General features: G+C 40.2%; 1 protein-coding gene across 1 annotated transcript; it reads left to right on the top strand.

Moving 5' to 3' along the window:
- The first annotated feature begins 806 nt into the window (after window positions 1–806).
- On the top strand, window positions 807–21,607 carry LOC109462975 (von Willebrand factor D and EGF domain-containing protein-like). Its single transcript, XM_019759622.1, is given in 24 exon segments — window positions 807–1,229; window positions 1,658–1,717; window positions 3,691–3,980; window positions 4,304–4,393; window positions 4,802–5,170; window positions 5,580–5,656; window positions 6,378–6,441; window positions 8,460–8,687; window positions 8,939–9,141; window positions 12,349–12,814; window positions 12,943–13,314; window positions 13,760–14,020; window positions 14,181–14,295; window positions 14,558–15,166; window positions 15,783–15,902; window positions 16,372–16,494; window positions 16,854–16,967; window positions 17,236–17,352; window positions 17,869–17,982; window positions 18,165–18,257; window positions 18,646–18,759; window positions 19,911–20,048; window positions 20,172–20,309; window positions 21,077–21,607. Coding segments are annotated over 24 exon segments (4,842 nt in total). The 5' UTR covers window positions 807–865; the 3' UTR covers window positions 21,280–21,607.
- The last annotated feature ends 22 nt before the right edge of the window (window positions 21,608–21,629 follow it).

The raw sequence follows: 21,629 nt of genomic DNA, 5'->3' as shown, positions 1-21,629 counted from the left end.
GTATAATGATCCTCTAACGGACGCTGTTTCTGTCTGGAGTGGCCAAATATTACGAAAACATACTTATGTTAAAGTGGAGCCTTGTTGAGCAGCGCCACCCAGCGATACTTAGTGATATGCTTGGAGTCTGCACAGCACGTCGTCTTAACGTACTGTGCCTGCGCAAAAGCCCCATTCTCACAGTTTCACAGTACATTCGACTTTTTGCTTTTCCTACCGAAACGTTATTTTTTACCTCTCTGTAACATCTTAAATCAAACGTTTTTGAAACAGAAGTTCTAAAATTCTGTGGTTCTGTAAACATTGTGTTGTATTATTTTGTCTCATACATAAGCATTATCATTCTTAAGTCTCACTATGACCAATACCCACATACAAAGTAACACGAAAATTAATCAAAAGCTTCTTGAGTTAAAGTGTTCACATGGACCAAAACGAAACCAAAACATGACTTACTTGGCAGTAACAATATGTCCATTTTTTTCCTGGAGGTATTGTGGCCCGTCAGTATTCGGTCTAGAAATCATGTGCAAACTTCGCAGAACAATTATCTTAAAAATACGTATTGTATTCTATCATCATGGTAGTCATGGTAGTATTAGCATACACATCATCACAGTCTGAAATCTGTGGCTTTACGATAAAAGGTTACAATCTACGTTCTAGCCTTTAATGGTTTCTGACTAAGCTCGCAAGTCATTATTATCAGGTCATACTATAATGCGAAGTAATGATTGTTGATTTAAAAAAATAGCGTATAATACATTTTTAAAATGTTGTTTCATTTGTTTTTCCAGAATTTTCTGGAGACCCTTGCAATATCAATGACGATGAGATATGTGCCTCGGCCAACAACAATACGATCATGGATCCCCGAAGAAGCACGGCCTTAGCTCCCAGTGCAGGTGACAGTCTTATCTGCGACAACGTGCTGGCGAAACGATGGTACCGGTTCAAGGGTACGGGTATAGGTCAGAACCTGCAAATACCTGAACGTTGTATAGAGCCCTACCATTGCGGCACGCATGTTCCTTTGTGGCTTAACGGTACCCATCCAATCAACAGCCAAGTAGCAGACAGAGTGGTCTGTGCTAACTATGGCGTTGCCGGGGACTGTTGTAGCGATACGATTGGAATCCGCGTCAAGAAATGCATCGACAATAGAGGGAATGACTTTTATGCCTACTGCCTGTCACCTACTGCCGGATGCAAGCAGGCGTATTGTGCAGGTTAGCGTCTTCGGTTCGTTTATATCCAATTATAAAGACGATTCCTAGCCTTACTACATAAGATATGATAAAAAAATATATCATGGAAAGTAATTCAAGATATTACAATCAAAATATATTAGCATGTCAAGTTGTGGATTCTATTATGCACTAAATACATGCACGGATGTTTCACAAAAATTGACATTTTTATATCTTCTACGTCTACGTCATGAAAAAGTCATGGGGACAATATTAATAGCGAGTAAGAAAGACTTGTTGAGTCAGCATATAATCACTAAAAGTATAAATACATGTATTTATAATATAAATATAAATATTTGGAAGAAAAAAAGTCATAACTAAAAGACATTAACTGAATTAATATTAATGCAATATCTTTGATGAATGTGTCATATCAAGTATTAATTGCACTTTTTGCTCCGTAGGGAATCAAGTGCCATGCAACGGAGATCAAGTCTGGAGTAGTGCGTATGGACATTGCGTCGGTAAGTTTTTACTTCCCTCATCATTAGGCCATGTCAAGTTGATTATATGGATGATATTCGCGCGCGCATGAATTTTCGTCCGTTTCCCAAAAAAGTTTGTAACCAATTGTACAAAACAGTTGCAAAATATGAAAAAATACCGTATGTTACAACAAAATTGGAAAACGATAATGTCGTGGAATGCAAAAATCAAACGAAAAGGACGAAAACGTAAAGAAATAACTGCGAAGAGTAAATTATTCGCTATACAATACTCTGTGTCATCTTATTAACAAACATGACAATGTAGATTTCGTATTGAAAGCAACTTCCTTTCTGCCAAACTTTTTATTCGCACGCTCACATCAGTTCTGGGGTTCCCAGGGAATGTCATCCATATAATCAAATCAACATGGCCTTACCTTTGCCAAGGAGGTTGTAGAATGTTTTATATGGTCCGTGTGCTTGCCTGTGTATCTGCGATTCTTCTATTTATCTATCTATCATCGACAAATTCGCTGCCTTACTTTATAGTAGCGTGGGTGGTTCTTGAAAGTATAGCTTTAGCTACGGTATATAGCTACGGCATACACTGATAAAATGGTCATTACGCATGACCAGTTCATCAAAAAAGCCCATCTTATGGATGAAATTTATTTTCACATTCACTCCATACAATGTGTATGAATGAAATATATTGTTTGCCCTTGTATTGATTCTTTTTTTTTTCTTCTTCTTCACCTTCTATTCATCCTGTCATTTCGTTGGATTCGATTTCTTCGTTTATTTTGGCAAATGGCAAGGAATTTAGTATGGGAAGAATCGCCAAATACCCGCAGACATTTTTCATCTTTTTTATACAAGAGTTCAAATTTGTTTTATTTCTATAAGGGGAGCATTTTCGGGGAAATAAACACATGTTGGCCTTTCAGATTCCTGATATTAAATTCAAATGACCTGAAATGTTGCATGTGGATACCTTGGTCACGTATGTACGGGTAGTATTTGTTCCTGAGCATATATCGGTAATTCTAGTTATCCCTCGTGTTTCCTTTCCCCCTTCTCCTCTTCGTTTTCTCTAGATTTTGATAAAGGTTTTTGATTACCTCCATGAAAAATGTAGGCATTGTTATCTCCATGAAAATGAAGGTAATAGCGTGTCTGTGTGTGTTTGTGTTTCCGCACATTTGTAGTCAGCATAACTTCAGAACGCCTTTATGGATTGTAATGGTATTTGGTAGGTTGGTAGGTCGTAGGAAGACAAAGGTCAAGGTCAAATATGGGCCTCCTGGTGGACGACCTTGGTACTGCAGCAGAACTTCCAGTTTTTTTACCGTTTGTCCTGAACATGCTATGGCCTTGGATTTTTGGTGACAGATAGCTTTTCCTGTCAGAAATAAATGGTGTGGGTTTTGTTCACCTTGCAGTTTGTTCTGGAACTGCAGGGGACTTTCTGGCGAAACCTTTAAAAGCCAATAAGTCCAGATAGGAACAACGTATTTTCATCATTTTAGTGTGTAGGTAGCTGAGAGAGAGAGTTGGTGAATGATGGGAATTTTATACCTTTTGACATGTGTAAGTTACTTAAAGGTTAACACCACTATGCATATATTATGTTAATATAGAGGCCATTTGCATAATGTATGAGGACATTTTGAAATAAAGTTTGACAAAGGAGAGGAATTTTACACAAAACATATTGCCATTTGAATTTAGAAAACATTAAATTAAACTGGATTATTCTAATTACGATCTTATTTCCATAGTCAATGAGACAAAGAAAAATGGAGGTATGAGATCTCCAAATTCTTGTTGATTTTGTTTTGCCATTTGTAGTCAAAGATGTGACCTCGAATTCGGCATTTGGATACCTTGATTACATACCAACACGCTATCGATATACTTGTACACCGCTTTGAAACTATGTAAAGATGGCCTTTTTAATTAATATTTTTTTAACCTTGGCATACATAAAGACCCATTTCACTTCACAGATGCGGTTCCAGAAATGACCGAGAATCCTATCCTACATCCACCAGTGATCGACTTAAATAAATGGAAAGTCACCTTCACATGTGAGATTAGGTATCGCAACGACACTGATGATGGCGCGCGTTTTGCTGTGAAGTTTCTTTTCGACTACGAGGAGTTCCAGGAAGTCAACGATGCTACCCAGTCACCGCTAGATCCGACCAAGAAGACGGTTGAGCTTGACGCAAAGTATCTCGGCGCAAACAGAGATTTGTTCGGGGGGCTCATATGGTCTTCAAAGATGGGGAAAACGGTGAGCCAGTTACCGTGATCCTAAAGCTAAATATGATGTAGTAGGCAGGTACTGGGTATAACCGTTCGTCGACCTAACAGGAAGCTTTGCATCCCCGTAGTGGCAGCCGGCTATAGCACATCGAACTTGCCGTACCTTTACCAATCAAATCAAACTCCGATGATTATTGTCTAGAGGTATCCAGTGAAAGATCTCTACTGAAATTGATGAAAACAAGTTTAATTTTGCCCATGAGGCTTTTGAACAAATAATGCCATTACATGTAGTTTATTTTGCTTGAACTGTATGTGATTTTTATTGCAACGGTAGTATGGATTTTCCAGGTATCCTGTGTTGTGAAGACCTATTGGCAAGGTTGGGAAAATCAGACGAGCCGTGAGTTTTACAGCAATGGTTACTATGCTGGAATAAGGGTGAGGGCATTAAAAAAAATAAATCTCTATTGTTATAAATCTTGACGAAGAGAATATAGTAAGCATTGTTTGTCTTTATAAGAGTAATTTGTTTCTTAACCAACGTCTCCTAGCTCACAGTGGAAGTTCGTCAAAGTAATTGCACCCCATATATTGCTGTCTGTATGGTTTCTGTCAGGGTTTGCCTCTCTCTCTTTATGTTCGTGTGTGTGTGAGTGTGCGTATGTGTGTGTCTGTATGTGTGTGTGTGTGTGTGTGCATGTGTATGTGTGTGTATGTGTGTGTGTGTGTGTGTGTGTGTGTGTGTGTGTGTGTGTATGTGTGTGCGTTGTGTGTGTGTGTGAAACTGAGAGAGAAGAAGAGGGGGTAAGAGAATCAGACATTTACAAGTCGACATTTGTCTTGCAGGCTAACAAGACATACATGGAATTGTCGGAAGGAGGAGATGGGGACACCCTGAGCCTTTACAGCACAGTGCCATTCCTTTGTGATACACAAAATTTCGACCACTGCTACATCGACATTGATTTACAAATCGACAATGAGGTTTCTCCAAGCGAATGTAAAAGCCAACTATTTTCCAACAGTTGGGACCCCGAAACCCACAAAGCAGAGGCGCCAGGGCTGCATATATACGCTACTGAAGACGGGCAAGTAGATGGGGATCAAGTCAGTGTAGTCACTTTCAAAAAGTGCGCGTTTTCACGATATTACCATCAACTATTGGGCGAATTCGTTCCCACGTCATTCAGCGAATACCAGCCAGACAGCATTCAGGTATTTAATAGAACAAATAAAGTTCTAAAACCTTAGCCCTTTGACAACAGCCAAATGACCGTTTCTTCTTTCTCCTCCCGGCTTTTTGTTAAAATTGATAGATCCAATTTCTTAATTTTTTTGCCCAATGGCATAAAGGTAGAAATGACCTATAATGTTCCTTGTAAGTTACGGCCGACTGGTCTTTCCGATGCAGGTGTTGTTCATAACCGCCAAAACGTGTGATGTCAAGATATCACATATTAAATAACTCCTCACACAACCCGTATTCTATTGGCCGCTAACGTTGCATCAAAAGGTAAAATTTGTATTCATCTTGCCAAGAATGGAAAATCCAATGACAATTGACATGCAATTCTGCTTTTTGTGTACATCCTTTTTGTGATTAACATTTTCCTTCAAAATGCAGGTATGCACCAAAGATGAGGGGCCGACTGGTCATTGCAAGGGTGTCACCGATCCACACTACACCACTTTTGATGGAACGTCAGTACAATATTTACTTTCCAAGCAGAAAACTCATTCATTTCACGCAACATCTTTATCACTTTCACCAGAAGGTTATGTTTTTTGTAGCGTTGGAATGTGTATGTTACCATGTGTGTATGTATGCATGTTACTATTATAATGTGTGTATGTATACATGAGATTTAGTACGTATACAATAACTTAAGAAGCTATAGATGAATTGTCATTAAAGATTACTTAACTTTCTGGATGACATCCGTGCGCGCATGGGTTTTCGCCAGTTCTCAAAAAAAAAAAAAAAGATCCCGTCCTCCGATGCTCTGACCTGGCTCTAGGCCTGGGTAGTCCATGGTAGTTAGCGACAATACGGCGGTGGTAACTTTGGAGGATGGAAGCTCCACGACTCAAGAACTCAGAACATATTACGTACAGTGCTGATTCATAAATGACGCAAAAAACAGCATGTGCCGGCTATACGTGGCTATGTACTGCCGCAAATTCACAATACCAGTTTTGGCGGGTTTTTTTTAGTCGCCCGCGCGCACTAGTTTGGGGGTCCTCAGAGTTTGTCATCTATAAAATTAAGTCGGTTTGGCCTTATTGAATCCATGCAAATGATTATCTGTCTTTCTGCAAAATATTCTCTCTTCTTTAACGTATACTATCACTCATGATATTAATATAAATTTGATTCTACTCATAGGCACCCCAGATATAATCTAGTTTATTTGTTTTCCAGGCGTTTCACCATCCTTATGTTGGGAGAGTTTTACTTCTACCTCAGCACCATTAGACACTTCGAGGTAATTTTTCTTAGTTGTCAGCCATACTCGTAAAAGGGTTAATGTAAAATATGTTGAAATCATGTTGAGATTAATTAGTCTAAACCCTGTAGTCCTCTAGAGAAATGTGCGGATTGTATGGATGATATCCGCCCGCGCACCAATTTCGTCCGTACACACACCCCTCCCCCGATAAGCACACTTTCTAACAACCTGCAAATCGTAATTTGCAACCAAAATGTTGGAAAAAAATATACTGATGTCGTAGAATGACACAATCAATTCCAAAAGAAAAGGCAAAAATCTTCAGAAATAAAAAAAAGCCTATTCATCCCTACACCATACTTCATGACCACGTAATGAATTCATGAAGGCAAACATTTTTTTTTTATTTGCACACTCGCATCGGACTTTGGGTTCCCAGAGGATGTCATCTATATAACCGAATCAACATGGCCTTAACCCTTTCTAAGGGCCCTGTCACACTTTTGCGAATCGTCTTGCGTATGAGTTGCGTACGGGTATTTTTTTCATACGCAGCCGTACGCAAACTTCGCACTTCATATGCATCTCAGTTGTGTTGTATAAGTTTTGTGAACGCCGGCATACGCACAGCACACGCACCGCCCGGCTCAGTACGCAGCGTAGTTTTGAGCATGCCCAAAACTACGCTGCGTTCGCTGTTACGCAGGTCATGCGTTTTTAATACGCAATGCATCGGTCAAGCACGGTATGAGTACGCTATGTGTTCGTGGGGGACACGCGGCCCATACGCTGATCTGCACCTGGAACTGCACCTGTGCATAAGCTGCATACATTAGACAAATGCATTGCGTACTTACAGCGCTTTAGTACCGTTGGTATTGCAACAGGATAGCGCATTGTACCTATTTGTAACTAATGAGAAGCGGAAAGGTTGCGTACAGATCTAGATAGCGAACTTGCCTAACACCTGGGCTACACCCGGGGTACCGGCTCCTCTAGACCCCATGGTTAACAGACCTTCTGGAAATTGGCTGTTTCTAATATGTTTTGCTGAAAAGTAGATGATCATTGGGAAAACGTCTTTCCTAAAGTGCAATGTTTCACAAAAATGCATTTTGACACTTTTTAACACAAAAGAACACCCTTGTACCGCCTCCCCAAAAATAATGATAGGACTGGCCATTTTGCATATTATCAATATCTCTATCTGTTGCCTGTACTTTGGGATGATACGCCAGTTGCCTGTTGTCCGAGAAAATGTGTAGTGTACGTAGATTGGTACAAAATAGTTAATGAAAATGTAGGAGCATAAAAGCTATGGGTGAATATAAACTCAATGTCATGAAACATCTAAAGATGTAGCCGCTTTGAACTGTGGTTGTAATGTAGTGTCGATAGATATATAAAAATTGTAGTGTTCGCAGAGATGTGTAGTGTCCATGCTATCTGTGTGTATGTGCAATTGTAAATTGTATTTGCAAGTATGCGTGTTTTCATTATTTTTAAATTATCAAGGGAGGGTATTTCTTGACATCTCCAATTCATAAAGGCTATTAACAGTCTAACTGTTATGTTTGTATAAAGTCCGGATACGTGTATTTAATTTAGATGACAACATATTACAGGAAATTGACCAGGGCTGGGGTGAAATGGAAACAAACACATTTTATCTGAGTTGAGGGCGGCCCATGATGATTCGCTGCGAATGAAACAGCAGGAAGCAGCAGCGAATACGCACACAGGACGCTTGGCATTCGTGGGAAGTGCGTTAGGCATTCGGGGGAAATACGTTGAGAGCGTTTGGAATACTCTTGGCCTTCGCAATGCATGCGAACGCCATACGGATGTCAAATGCAATATATGCGCTGAATTCGTTATTTATACGCTACATGTGCGTCACAGTACCCTCGCGTATTGTGCGTACAGCAGAAATGTCTGTACGCAACCCATACGCAATTGCTATTCGCAGAAGTGTGACAGGGCCCTAAAGAGCAATGTAAATCACGTTATCGTAGCTAGACATGTAATAATTTTATGTGTCTGGGATTTCCCAGGTCCAGGTGCGCACCTGGTACTGTTACGGCGCACATAGATACGACGTCACTTGCCACTGTGCTGTGGCTGTCCGAGAAGGAAACGACGTTGTGATCATTGACCTTTGCCACGTGGGTTGGGGTAGCCACGAAAACGCCTACCCGAGGATCATAGAGAAAACAGCTGATGGAGGCCCTCTGTCAGAGGCAGTTTCCGTGTACAGGGATCAAACAGACAAGAAGTTTTCGGTGAGTAGATGTGACGTAGATTTGTAATGTAACCTGAAAACGTCTGTTGTTTCCTGATAGTGTTTGCCTGTATGTTTGTTTGCTTGTTTAATTTCTTATTATTTCTTGAGTAAGATAAGATACGCTTACTCACTTACTGATGCCACGTAACGGTCGAATTAATAAGAAATTTTATTTGAAGATGTTTTAGGAGATTGGCGTACCGGAACACACACACAAACGATGCTAAAGTTAATAATGTACCTTTTCAGATCCACATGGAATCCACTGCGACTGTTGTAGTCGAGATAAACCGTTATGGAATGGACGTCCACGTTTATGCTCCTGCAAGAGATCGTGGACATACCACGGGGCTTTGTGGCACCTGGGATGATCAGCCAGACAGGTCGAATGATTTGCAACTACCCTCCGGGTCCTTTACGACTGACGTTGACACGTTTGCCAAAAGCTGGAAGTAAGAAAAGTCGTGTTTTCTTTGTTATTATTAAAACAAAAGCTTACAGGTCTTTTTGTCAGTTTCTTGACACGGGTTTCCTATTTAATTTGAACCCTGTAGTCTTTTAGACTAATTAGCAAAACTTTGGTTGATAAGACAGAAGGCATTGGCTGGACACTAAATTCGCCTTTATCTAAATTTCAAAGATAGCATTATATAATCTTCTACTTAACGCTTAAACTTCTTGCCATTGTTATGTATACAGGAGAGGTCTAAAAGCTAGATAGGTCTCTTTACTCTCCTCCATCGATAAGATGTCTCGATGGCTCAATGTGTATATGCTCCGATACCTCTGACGACTACAGCTGAGTCACTTTTAGAGAGCGTTTAGTTTCCCCCACGTTCGACTCTGGATAAGCCTCGGTCACAACTCGCCGTACGTGCTTCTGCGTGCTGTCTACGTGCAAAAACGTGGGCAAACGTACGGCATCCGTGCGTGGTGAGTACCGCCTCCGTACGGAATCCTACGGATTTGGGAGCACGCAGACACGCCGTAGAACCTTAAGTGCATGTAATACTTTTTCTACGTGCGGTCTGCGGATTTACCACCCGTGCGTGCGAGTACGTGCGACGCGCGTGCCCCGTACAGCCTATGAGCGTGCAACGTACGGACTCCGTGAGTCTAACTTCACTACTCTCACGTGCAATTGCTGTACGGACAGCGCACGAAGCACGTGAGTGCCACGCATGGTGCTTGCGTCATCCGTGCTTACTCCTCACTTCCCAGTTGACCTGCTCAATGACCACGCAGAACACACGTGCACCATACTAGGTGCTCCGCACGTGCAACGCACGTGCAACGCACCTTATTTCTACAGTATATAAAGACGACTTGACGGGCGACTGCCAACTCGTCTCCAAGATGCCCAGGAAGGCTCAAAAGAAGTCTACCAGACAAGATCCAAAGAAACGGGCCGCGGAAGACACCAGGGCGGCTAGTGATGATGAAGTTATCAGGAGGTGCACGCACTTACAACGTGCGAGTGAGTAAGGAAATCGTGCGCACGCCGCACGTGTAGGTACGGCTTGTACGCGGCAACGTGGCAATCGCACAGAGATCGTACGTTGTAAGCACGTACAACTCACTTACCACTTGCGCAACGTACGATGCACGCAACCGCTGACGGCCAGGCGTGTCGTGCATACCACGTACGTACACCTTGCGAGTGACGTACTCCCTCGGCCGGCCACCCTACGTTTGCAGAAAAAACGTAGCAGACGTAGCCACGACAAAAACGTACGGACAAAAAGCACGCACGACGAGTTGTGACCGTCGCTATAGCGGTCCCAAGTATTACTGTCCTGACACGTAATTTGATAAATCACAACAAACTTGCCTCCTTCTCTGTTTTGTCTTTGGGTGCTACATATAGAAGCTGTATCATCCCTCGCATTATGCGGAGACATAAATAGAATTTAATCCCATTTTCCGAAATAGACAATGACTAATTAGCTATATAAATTGGATACATTGCCGAATTGAGTCCAAGTAACAAGAAGTTACAGCACTCTATCCGAAAAATATCGCGACTGATGCAATAATTTCTAACCATTTGTAAGTGCTCGGCCCATTCTTAACCCTACCTAGACCGGGGGGGGGGAGGCTAAAAGTGCCCGCGCCAAATTTGATGTAACCTAGCGTCTGAGCGGCTAGCCGTAGAACGGCCAAACTTGGTGACTTTTCCTAGAATATTGTTGGCAACAATTATCTATCATTGGAATAAGATTAAAAAATTTTGTGTTGCCATGGCAACGGGTTTCTGGCAGGCTTTTTTTCCTAAGTTTAGTAATTTTTGTTTCAACAATAGAATTTTATGGGTTTTATGTCAAGTTACTTAAGGTTTCTAATATTAATAACATCCCATATAATTTTATGTAAATTTTGTCATTAAATATGCATAATTTATGCTAATTTGATGACGTCATTGGTCAAAATCCAAGATGGCGGACCATATCATTAGAACAGGTATATACAAGTTATTTTCATTAAAATTTCATTAATACTTCCATTTCTTTTTCCAAAAAAGGTTTAAATGAAGGTCTTTTGTATGTTTACAATGTATTTTAGGCTTTGTCATGAAAAAAAAAACTATTTTTGAAAATTCAAGATTGATGACCCAAGATGGCGGATATCTTAAATAGGCATGACGTTATTTTATGACGTCACCGGTGTTGCTATGAGCAACATAAGTCTTAGTACACCATAATATTCTGTCATAAACACTTTTGGTACAGTTATGTTGAACACCATTTAGTTTTCAGGGAAAAACCTATCTAGACGGTTTTGGCCAATAAAATCACATTAATGATGTCATAATGACGTCATATTACGTCATAACCACAAAAAAATTGTAGATATGATAAATTGTCATTAGTACACCATCCTCTGAAAATTTGGTGGTCATACGACATACCGTTCGCGAGTTCTGAGGAGGGGGGGGGGTCAAAAGACCCCCCAGCCCTCCGGTCCCCCCATGCCCAAAAAAGCCCGGTCTAGGTAGGGTTAATGTTTTATGTTTTTTTTTTAGTCATGTAAAATCTTGCATGCAATGCTGGAAAGACGTACTTCTTGTTGCAAAAACAAGCGTACTTAAATAATGAGATTGAGCTAGCTTACTACCTCTGCTTTGAGATCAATACATGTCAAAATTCCAGCCCCTATTGGAATATATAGAAAACATCTAAGAACTGAGCTGTCAACGATCACCTACTTGAGTGTTCAACTATTGCAAACACACACTGACAGGGTATTCCAACTTCCAAATTGTCCATTTAGTCCAAAAATTTCATCTTTTTGACCAGCGATACATAGCACGGCAAATGCAAACACTGGCAGCGTGACCTCTGACCCCCTTGAAGACCACCAAAACACAAGAAGATGGGATTAGTTTTAGAACTTTACAAAGCAGCTAAAACAACACTAAAAGCCAGTTTTTTTTTCAAGTAAATAGAAATAACTTTCCAGCTGGAAAATGCCATTTATCCACACATACAAAGAAAAGACTGTTCTCAGTTGGTTTGGCTACACTCAACCAAAGGGTCTCAGACTGGGCCTTCTGCGCCTGCGGGAAAGGTGACCTTTGCCCTTAATACCTCTTTAGGCGTATTCTTCCTTTCTGTTGTTGGCATGTACTAAATAACATGGTGTATCGCATTATTCTGTAGAATCGATCAAGGAACAAGCTTATTCGACGTGGACTGCCCAGAGGTAGACCCACACGCCCACCGACCAGTAAAGACCTGCACATGTCAAAACGGGCGTATCCAATGTGGGTTTGGCCAGAATACAAGGCGAAATACTATTCGGGGTTTGAACACGAGGACCACCATTCAAAAAGCATCCAGGAATCTAAACTGTGGGAACAGAACGCAGGGCTCAACAAGATCAATTCAGGACAATACTTTCTACTCAGACGACATTGATGAAAGTGAAGGGTACGTCTTTGACTACGGAGAGAATCAACCCCCACCTCCGGTCGTCCAATGGCCAACTGCCAACCTTCACATCACCGAGGAAGATGCCGTGAGACACTGTAGAGAAGCAATCATCAACTCATCTGTGTCTGCTGCATGTGCCAACCTTGGTGTTGACATATTTGACCCTGTTGATGCATGTGTACAGGACATAAAGGTACATGACATACATTGCAATGTTTATTTTAGTGCATTATTTTTGGACCCTCATAATCTATTCCAGTGGCATGGGTTCTTGAATCCATTTTTAATGTTATCCCTTGTTTGCTTTTCCTTGCATTAAAGCTGACTGAAGATTTGCTGATCGCTGCGGCTCACGTGGATACAATGAAAGCAACGTGTACTGATGTTGCTTACCAGAACATCAGTCTGTACGAAGTAGGGGAGGATGGAATCCCCGTACCTTCCAGGGCCGTGCAAGACAACCTGTGTCCAGAGGACTGTAACCATCGAGGCGACTGTGTGAAAGGGACCTGTGTCTGTTTGGAACCTTACACATCGGCGGACTGTTCCCTCGAGAAAGGCAATACACCTGTAATCCGGTCCATTCCCAACAACGGCCTGTGTGACATCCGCAGACGTCCATGCAGGAAAACGTCAATCATCGCAGACGGGCTTGATTCTTCGAACGTCACATGCAAGATCGTGGACGTAAAGGTAATTTTCATACGAGAGGACGCATTGTTCTTTAATTTACCTCATGCTGATATGATTATATGGATTATATTGGGACCCCAAAATGATGCGAGCGTGCGAACGAAAAAAATGAAACGTACGAGTATGGTGTGCCAAATAAAAAAAAAAAATTCACATTTTCTTCTTGTCCTCTTGAATAAAATAAATGACGTGGAATCAGTATGGGCATTATATGGCATTACTATCTTTTTATTATTATTTTCTTTCAATTTCAAGCATATATTTTCTCATTTTGCAGCTGCTTTGTACGATTTACAGTATGATCGAAAGCTTGAGAAGAAATTTTAAACGTGCTCAGATAGCATACATATACTAATAATCAAATCGACATTGCCTTATTTAATTAGAAAAAGGAATACATCTTTTAAATATATGTATGGTCAATGATTTCTTGTCTAAATTACAGACAGAAAATGGAATTCAGACCATCATCCAAGGAAGTGAACGGCTGATGAACGCAACAATCCGCACTTTTCTAGAAGCTTCATGTCCTCTGCCAGAATCCCCAGTACTTCGTGGCACACCAGATGAGACGGAGGGTACTGACATCTATGGCTACAGTGTCTCCGTCAGCAATGATGGAGAAAACTTTAGTAACGAAGTTCTATTCACAATCTATGACTCCGTCTGCCAAAATTGTACCTTGGGACCAACGTGCTTCTGGAAGGTATGTATAGACACATATCGTTCTAACACCTTTAATGAATTGATTTATGATCCTACATGAGGACTACCTTATATGCACTTACATAATTCTTACTTAGCATGTATGTGGTTATTTAACTTACAATTAACAGATACACATGTTATTTTTAATTTCTTTATAGTTGAACACATGCAAAATAAGAGGCTTCTGCTTTGCTGATGGAGATCCAAATCCAAACAACTGGTGCCAACAGTGTCTTCCACAACTTTCCAGCAACACTTTTACTGACAGACCAAGTAAGAAAACTATTGTATTACGTACGGTTCTGGATAGAAAATGCGTCTGTCTCCTCCTCTCTCATCTCTCTTTCTTTCTCTCTCTATCTGGCAATGTCTCTCTAAAGGAGAGCGAGCTTTTATTGGTTGTATTGTTCTCTCTCTCTCTCATTCTCTCTCACACTCTCAGTCTCTAACTATCTCTGTCGCGTCAGTATAAATGTATAAATATATGTGTATCATACTAATTGTCATATCTAACTCTTGGCAATATTTTTTTCAGTAAATATACCGCCAACCATTGTGTCGCCAACTACCATCACCAAAGTAAGAGGAAACCATTTAGATTTCGCAGTCATTACCGATGACCCAGAAGGTAGGCCAGTTACTGTCTCCATCATATCTGCCAACAGTAATGACATAACAGTGAACGGCGATCAGTTCGAATGGAGGACAGACCAGGAAGTGGGCAGTTTTGTTGAAACATTTAAAGCAAGTGATGAATGTGGGGCGTTTAGCACACATAACGTGACATTCATTACCATTGCTTGTCCATGCCAAAATAACGGCACATGTGTACACAATCCCAACATGACCAGCGGCCGGGGACAATATGTCTGCGAATGTCCCGGATTCACAGGTCATTGGTGTGAGCAGGAGATTGACGAATGTCTGTCGAATCCCTGCCACACTGGTACGTGTATTGATCTAGTTAACGGTTTCAAATGTCTGTGTGATGAGCAACATGTTGGCGAGTTCTGTCACATCGAACAAGGCGACAACTGTGCTCTTGAGCCGTGTTTCCACAGTGTTCCATGTATAAACGTTGGCAGTGGCTTTGAGTGTGGTGACTGCCCGGAGGGGTTCATTGGCAATGGGATCATTTGTGAAGGTAAATTTGATCGCTAAGACAGTAACTGTTACAAATCGAATTCAATGTGTATTGTAATAGACATGTAAAACAGTAGTGACATGGCATTATAATATGCTGATCTACCTGTTGCTAGTGAGAAGTTTTGTTTGATCATCACATTCCCCATTCCAAGCTTTGTCTGCCTGTCTGTCTCTGTGTCTAAACAACATAAATCGATAATTGTTATGTGACGTTGTTATCTTTGTAGGATTATGGGGGGAAGTCGATTTTTAACCAGACGTAAATCGGGGTGTGGTGGATGTACTGTCGGTGGTTGGAACGTAGGTTGTGTTTGGGACAAGAAAGTCCAGGTCAGTTATGGGCACTCTAGCCGCTTTCTGTGGTGCTAAAGGTGTCCTGGTATTCTGTAAGGTTATTGTTGGCAAAATTCGTTCGTGGGTAGAATAAACTTTTAAATGATCAATTACTGCATTCTGTTGATACGATATAGTTTTGTTGCATTTTATTGGCGTTTTCTTACCAATGAGGAATTTTCTTGTTATCATTACAGGCGAATCAAGATCAATGCAGTAAATGAAATAATTTAATTGATTAAACATAATCGGGCGATGTACTATTTTCTTTGTCTACACAGATGTTGATGAATGCGCTACAAACACCGCCAATGACTGCAGCAATATTTGTGAGAACACCCCGGGCTCCTACCGGTGTAAATGTGCAGCAGGTTTCATCCTAAGCAACGGTCAATGTTTCGGTAAATTAGATTTCCTTTTCTACATTAGTACACTGATTCATGTCAACAGTTATTGAGAAAGGGATCCCTGGAGTAGATCCTGTATGCACGCTCACTAGCTTGAATCGTTCCATCTACGATAAATTGCTACTTTTTTGTCCAACTTAATGGTAGTAAGATTAGAGTCTCTAGGAGTAGTTAGAAAAATTTTATTATCATAAAAATGGCATATCATCCTATTAAACACTTGCAATTATAATAATATGTATATATTTGATGTTCTGCCATCATTTAACGTGCCTTTGTTCAGTAAGAAACGCCTTTAGGCCACATTTTAATTTCAGATTGTGCCTTTCAGAAACGCCTTTGGTTAGTTTAATTTTACTTTAAGACATACAGCGTGCATATTATTACTATATCAATCTGTTTAACTCAGAACTTGTTTCGTTATTGGATAACCATTAAGTTAAAATGTATGTTGCTTTTGCAGACCTTGACGAGTGTGACTACGGGCTGTAAGAGTGCTCTCATATGTGCATCAACACCAACGGCAGCTACATCTGTGCCTGTCCGGTCGGGTATTACCTCGGCCCTAAAGGCAAAAACTGCATCGGTATGATATTCCGCTTACTACTTTTACTTCTTAATTCAATTTTTTAATTAATGATTAATGATGATTGATTTATTATTAATATAAATATTTTTCCCGCCCGAATCGTTTTGCATGAGACCAAATCGTCACTACGTATATATATGATGATAGTAAAATTATCATTTTGTTAATGTTAATGCGTAGCCTCGTGTAAAGCTTGGAGCTAGATATAATTATGTTAGTCCAGTGGAAACTGTAAACTGGGGAAACGTCTTGTTCAGAAATACGTAAAGCAATTGATATGTAATAGCGAAATGGTTAATATCCGTCTGGCTAGAGACCTCAGTGATATGAGCCTCACACGTTTTTTTCTGCTGCAGAGACTGACGAATGTGCCAGTGATCCTTGCCAACATGGAGGCAGCTGTCTAGATGACATCAACCAGTTCAACTGCAAATGCCCCTTGGGATGGCTGGGGGCAGCCTGCGAGAAAGGTAAGTTATATGTTAAAGAGTTTTTTGGAGGCTGAAGGGACCTCGCAAAGATCGCGACTCTGCTTGTTTTTTTTTACATGGATGTATACAATCAAAACAAATTTTAACGAATAATTCTGAATATTTTATCCTTCATAAATGTACGAATAAACTACAATTAACCAACTTGAAGAAAGACATTCTTCTGTGTTATTACATTTATTAATACTTAAAAACTTTATCAAAGCAATTTGAACTTAAAGTTGATATTGTTTTGCATTTTTGTTAGACATTGACGAATGCTTGGTGACAAACTGTGAGCACAGCTGTGAGAACACACCTGGCAGTTACAGCTGCAGATGTCCCGAGGGTTACATGCTTGGGGAAGATAAAAGAACATGCACAGGTGAGGGTGAATGACGATACGTTTGGCATCGGCAAGCAAACTCGATACAACGTTATGCCTATAAATATATGTCAGAAATAGGCAAGCGACTTTGAGTCCAAAAAAATAGCCTGCTTTCTCTGTTACTATTTCGCTATTAGCATTTGGGTATGTAGCGGGTAGGTCCTGCTTTGCAATTGAAAAAATTAACAAAACACAAAAAACGAACAAAAATTACAAGGATCATACCACGATACGATTCTCATTTCAGACATAGACCTGTGTGACCCTAACTCTGGACCAGTGCAGGTTAGAAGCAGGTAGTCATCAAAAGTACCTGCACAGCTCCAATTTTACCTGCACTAACCTGCATATACCCAGTACATGAACTAGAGCAGGTTAGGTTAGGTAGGCATGAGAAATACCTGCCCATCTGCAACTTAATCCGTACTAATCTGCATATGCAGGTGTTGTTTATGTCTCTCAATATACATGTACAACGACGCTCTTCTCCTTTCACCTTATCATTGTACACAGACATTGACGAGTGTGCATCTTCGCCCTGTTTGAATGGCGGCACTTGTTCGGATGGTGACAACTCATACACCTGCCAGTGTCTTACCGGCTACTATGGCAACAACTGTGAACACGGTTAGATCTATTTATTCCTGTTAGATATGTTGTGCATTGTAAAACGTAATATATGCAACGATTTCTATTTCGCCATATGGATCATGGATATGCAATTGAGATTTTTTAAAAAATTCAGATAACTGTTTCCCCCCCAAATTTCAACTTGAAGGTATCATATCACGATGTGTTTCTCATTTCAGACATAGACCTGTGTGACCCTAACCCGTGTCCGTTTGACTGGATTTGTATTGAGAATGTTGGAGTCGGCGGCTTGCACTGTGACCCACCACAGGGTAAACATTCACTGCCATATTTTGGCATAATCATACGTCTGTAGTGTTACTTGCCTCGTGCCTAGTAATGGTCTTTTTACCTTGCATTGATTAAAAAAACGTTAAAAAACACCGAGTTTCTTAGTTCCCTGCAAAAATGTCAAATCATTGATTATACTTATTAAAAAGATATATTCAAAAGGCATCAGAAATACCTTCATAGCTCCAATTTTACCTGCAGTAGCCCAGTACATGGACCAGTGCAGGTTAAGTACAGAAAGACATCAGAAATACCTGCACATCTGTAATTTTACTTGAATAAATGTGCATATGCAGGTAGTGTTTTGATCCCTGAATATACATGTACAATGATGTTCTTTTTTTTCTTTTATCCTATTATTGTACACAGACATTGATGAGTGTGCATCCTCGCCCTGTTTGAATGGCGGCACTTGTTCGGATGGGGACAACTCATTCACCTGCCAGTGTGTTACCGGCTACGATGGTGACAACTGTGAACACGGTTAGATCTATTTATTCCTGTTAGATATGATGTACATTGCGATTGTAAAGCACATATATACAATCACATTGTACTTAGCCCCATAGACCATGGATATGCAATCAAGATTTCTGCATTCAGATATTTCATTAACTACTCTCCCTCTTTAAGCACTTGTCACAATAACTGTTTTTTATTCAAAAATGTCCATCATATTACGAGTATTATGAAAAACTTAAACTTTTCATGCTGATATTACGAGTATATCATATCACGATATGACAGTCAGATATTACAGACATATACTTATGTGACCCTAACCCGTGTCCGTTTGGCTTGATTTGTTCTGATATTGTTGACTCTGTGGGCTTGCACTCTGACATACCAGGTAATTAAAACATTTACTGTCATCTACTTGGCATAGTAATACGTCTTCAGTGTTACCTTGTAGTGGTCATTTGGCCTTGCATTTATAAAAAAACTTTTAAAACACTGAGTTTCTTAGGTCCATAAAATCGTCAATCAGAGAAATCATTGGTCATACATATTCAAATGATATATTCCTTTTTTTGTACTTTGGTGAGGCCGTGTTGATTTGATTACTAGTATATGAATGACATCCGCGCACGCTTGAATTATGCCACCGAGGTAGCTTTTGCCGTGGAGATAAGGTTTCGTTGGAGCGAGAAAAGTTATCTCCACCGCAAAAACTCCCTCGGCGGCAAAATCGTCCCTCCGCGTTATATTACTCGCGTCGCTCACAGAAAAAAAAACGACGCCCAACAAGTCTGCGAAGGAGGCTACGCACACATATATAATATCTATCGGTAGATATAAATAAATATTTAGATACATAGACATAAAACTATATGTAGATAGATACATGTACATATATAATATAGACATGAATACACATATGTCATTTATGTGTATGTGTGTATACACACACACACACACACACACACACACACACACACATATATATATATATATATATATATATATATATATATATATATATATATATATATATATACAGTTCATACATATCTACTCATTATTCAAAATTTTTGCTTAATCATTCGCCTCATTAGATGCATATGCATATCAATGGGGCACCACCCGAATTATGCGACCCCTCCAACTTACATATTTGTCTTGTCTATCTTCAGACACCAATGGATGCGCTTCAGGTCCGTGCGTTGCAGTAGCTACCTGTACTGACATTCTGGCTCCTGGGACGGGTGCTATTTGTACCTGTCCGGCAGGGTATCAGGGTGATGGAAAAATTCATAGCAGTGGATGTACAGGTAATTTTCTTTTCTTCTATCGTGTTACTAGTATAGCAAAGAAAATCACACGTTTTGTTGTACATTTTCGATAAATTGTGAACCGTTGCGTTAAAATTATTCCCCGTGCGCCTATCTTCACAGACATCCCCGGTTGTGACCCGAACCCGTGCGTTACCACAGCTTTCTGTGTAGATGTGCCGGCTCCAGGGACCGGTGCGGAATGTATCTGCCCGGATGGATATGAGGGCGATGGAGCACTAGGGGGAATCGGATGTAAAGGTATACTTTACCTACATCAATTCTGTTATGTTTTCATATAGCCTTATGCAGTTTTGTAGTGTGTAAACTGTAGCGTGTACCAACACTGTAACCCCCATCGGCAAGTAAAAGAACCGACTATCATGAAAGTTTATCTGTGCTGGTATAGTAATCATAGTAAAACAATGAACTTTATTCCAACACACAATTATACAGGAAATTTTCAAATTTTTAGCGACCACTGTCGCCTTCATCAGGATAATGACCAAATTTCTCAACACATTCACATCGAAACACTAGGACACATCGTCTCTTTGGACAAAGTCAGAATACTGGAAACTGAAAAGGACTTCTTTTTTTAAGAGGCATTAAGAAGGCCATATTATCAGATTACTTCAGCCTTCACTTAATAGAGATGGTGGACGATATAAACTCCCTGGCATTTTTGACCATGTCACTTATCCGTAAAGTCTCGAGGGAATAAGGCCACGTGTTTGTAACCGTAACTATTTTGTTATCACATTGTGAAGTGATTGGTCATTAATTATCCTGATGAAGGCGACAGTGGTCGCTGAAAATTTGATCCCTGTATAATTATGTGTTGGAATAATGTTCAACGTTTAACAGCATCATCTATAATTTGATATGATTTCTATCAAAATTCATAATTTCATGACGTAATTGCTCAATCCAAAATCCTTTCAAACTAATTCTATAAGAAATTAATAATGTTATGATTAAAACATGTATCTTCTGACTCACCTGGTATTTTTATTTGCTCCTAACAGCTGTTCCTGCTACCAGCCAGATGTGGGAACCCTGGAAAATCGCTCTACTCTGTGTAGGTCTTTTAGGTGCAGTATTTGTCACCATCTCCCTGTCCCTGTACTTGTGCTGTAGATGCAAGAAAAACCCTTTATGCAAGTCTGCTACCAATGAGGACGAGATGCCAATGAAAGGCTTTGAGGATCTAGAAGTATCCGAATGTTAATATAAGGGGGTGAACTAATCATTTCCTTGTATTTCCTCAATACCCCCTCCCATTTTCAAGGTCGTATGTACATAATACTTACAGAAGACAATTTCCCTTTCTGCGAACTATGACCCTAATCAATGCAAAACGCCATTGACTAAAATACCAACGGATCAGAACTTCAAAAAACGAATGGATTTTATCCCTCTAAACCTTAAAGGCATTATCTCATAAGCTTTGGTGAATAGGTTACTAGTGGAAAGGCAAATATCTTATGATTAACAAAAACGTTTCATGAGTCAGCCTATAAATCATCTGTATACATACTTAGAGTGACTCATTCGTAATTTAATAGTATGTTAATGTAT

This window comes from Branchiostoma belcheri, unplaced genomic scaffold, assembly GCF_001625305.1.
Source record: "Branchiostoma belcheri isolate BF01 breed outbred unplaced genomic scaffold, Haploidv18h27 scaffold120, whole genome shotgun sequence".
NCBI classification, from domain to species: domain Eukaryota; kingdom Metazoa; phylum Chordata; class Leptocardii; order Amphioxiformes; family Branchiostomatidae; genus Branchiostoma; species Branchiostoma belcheri.
This window is presented reverse-complemented; position numbering and strand designations above follow the sequence as displayed.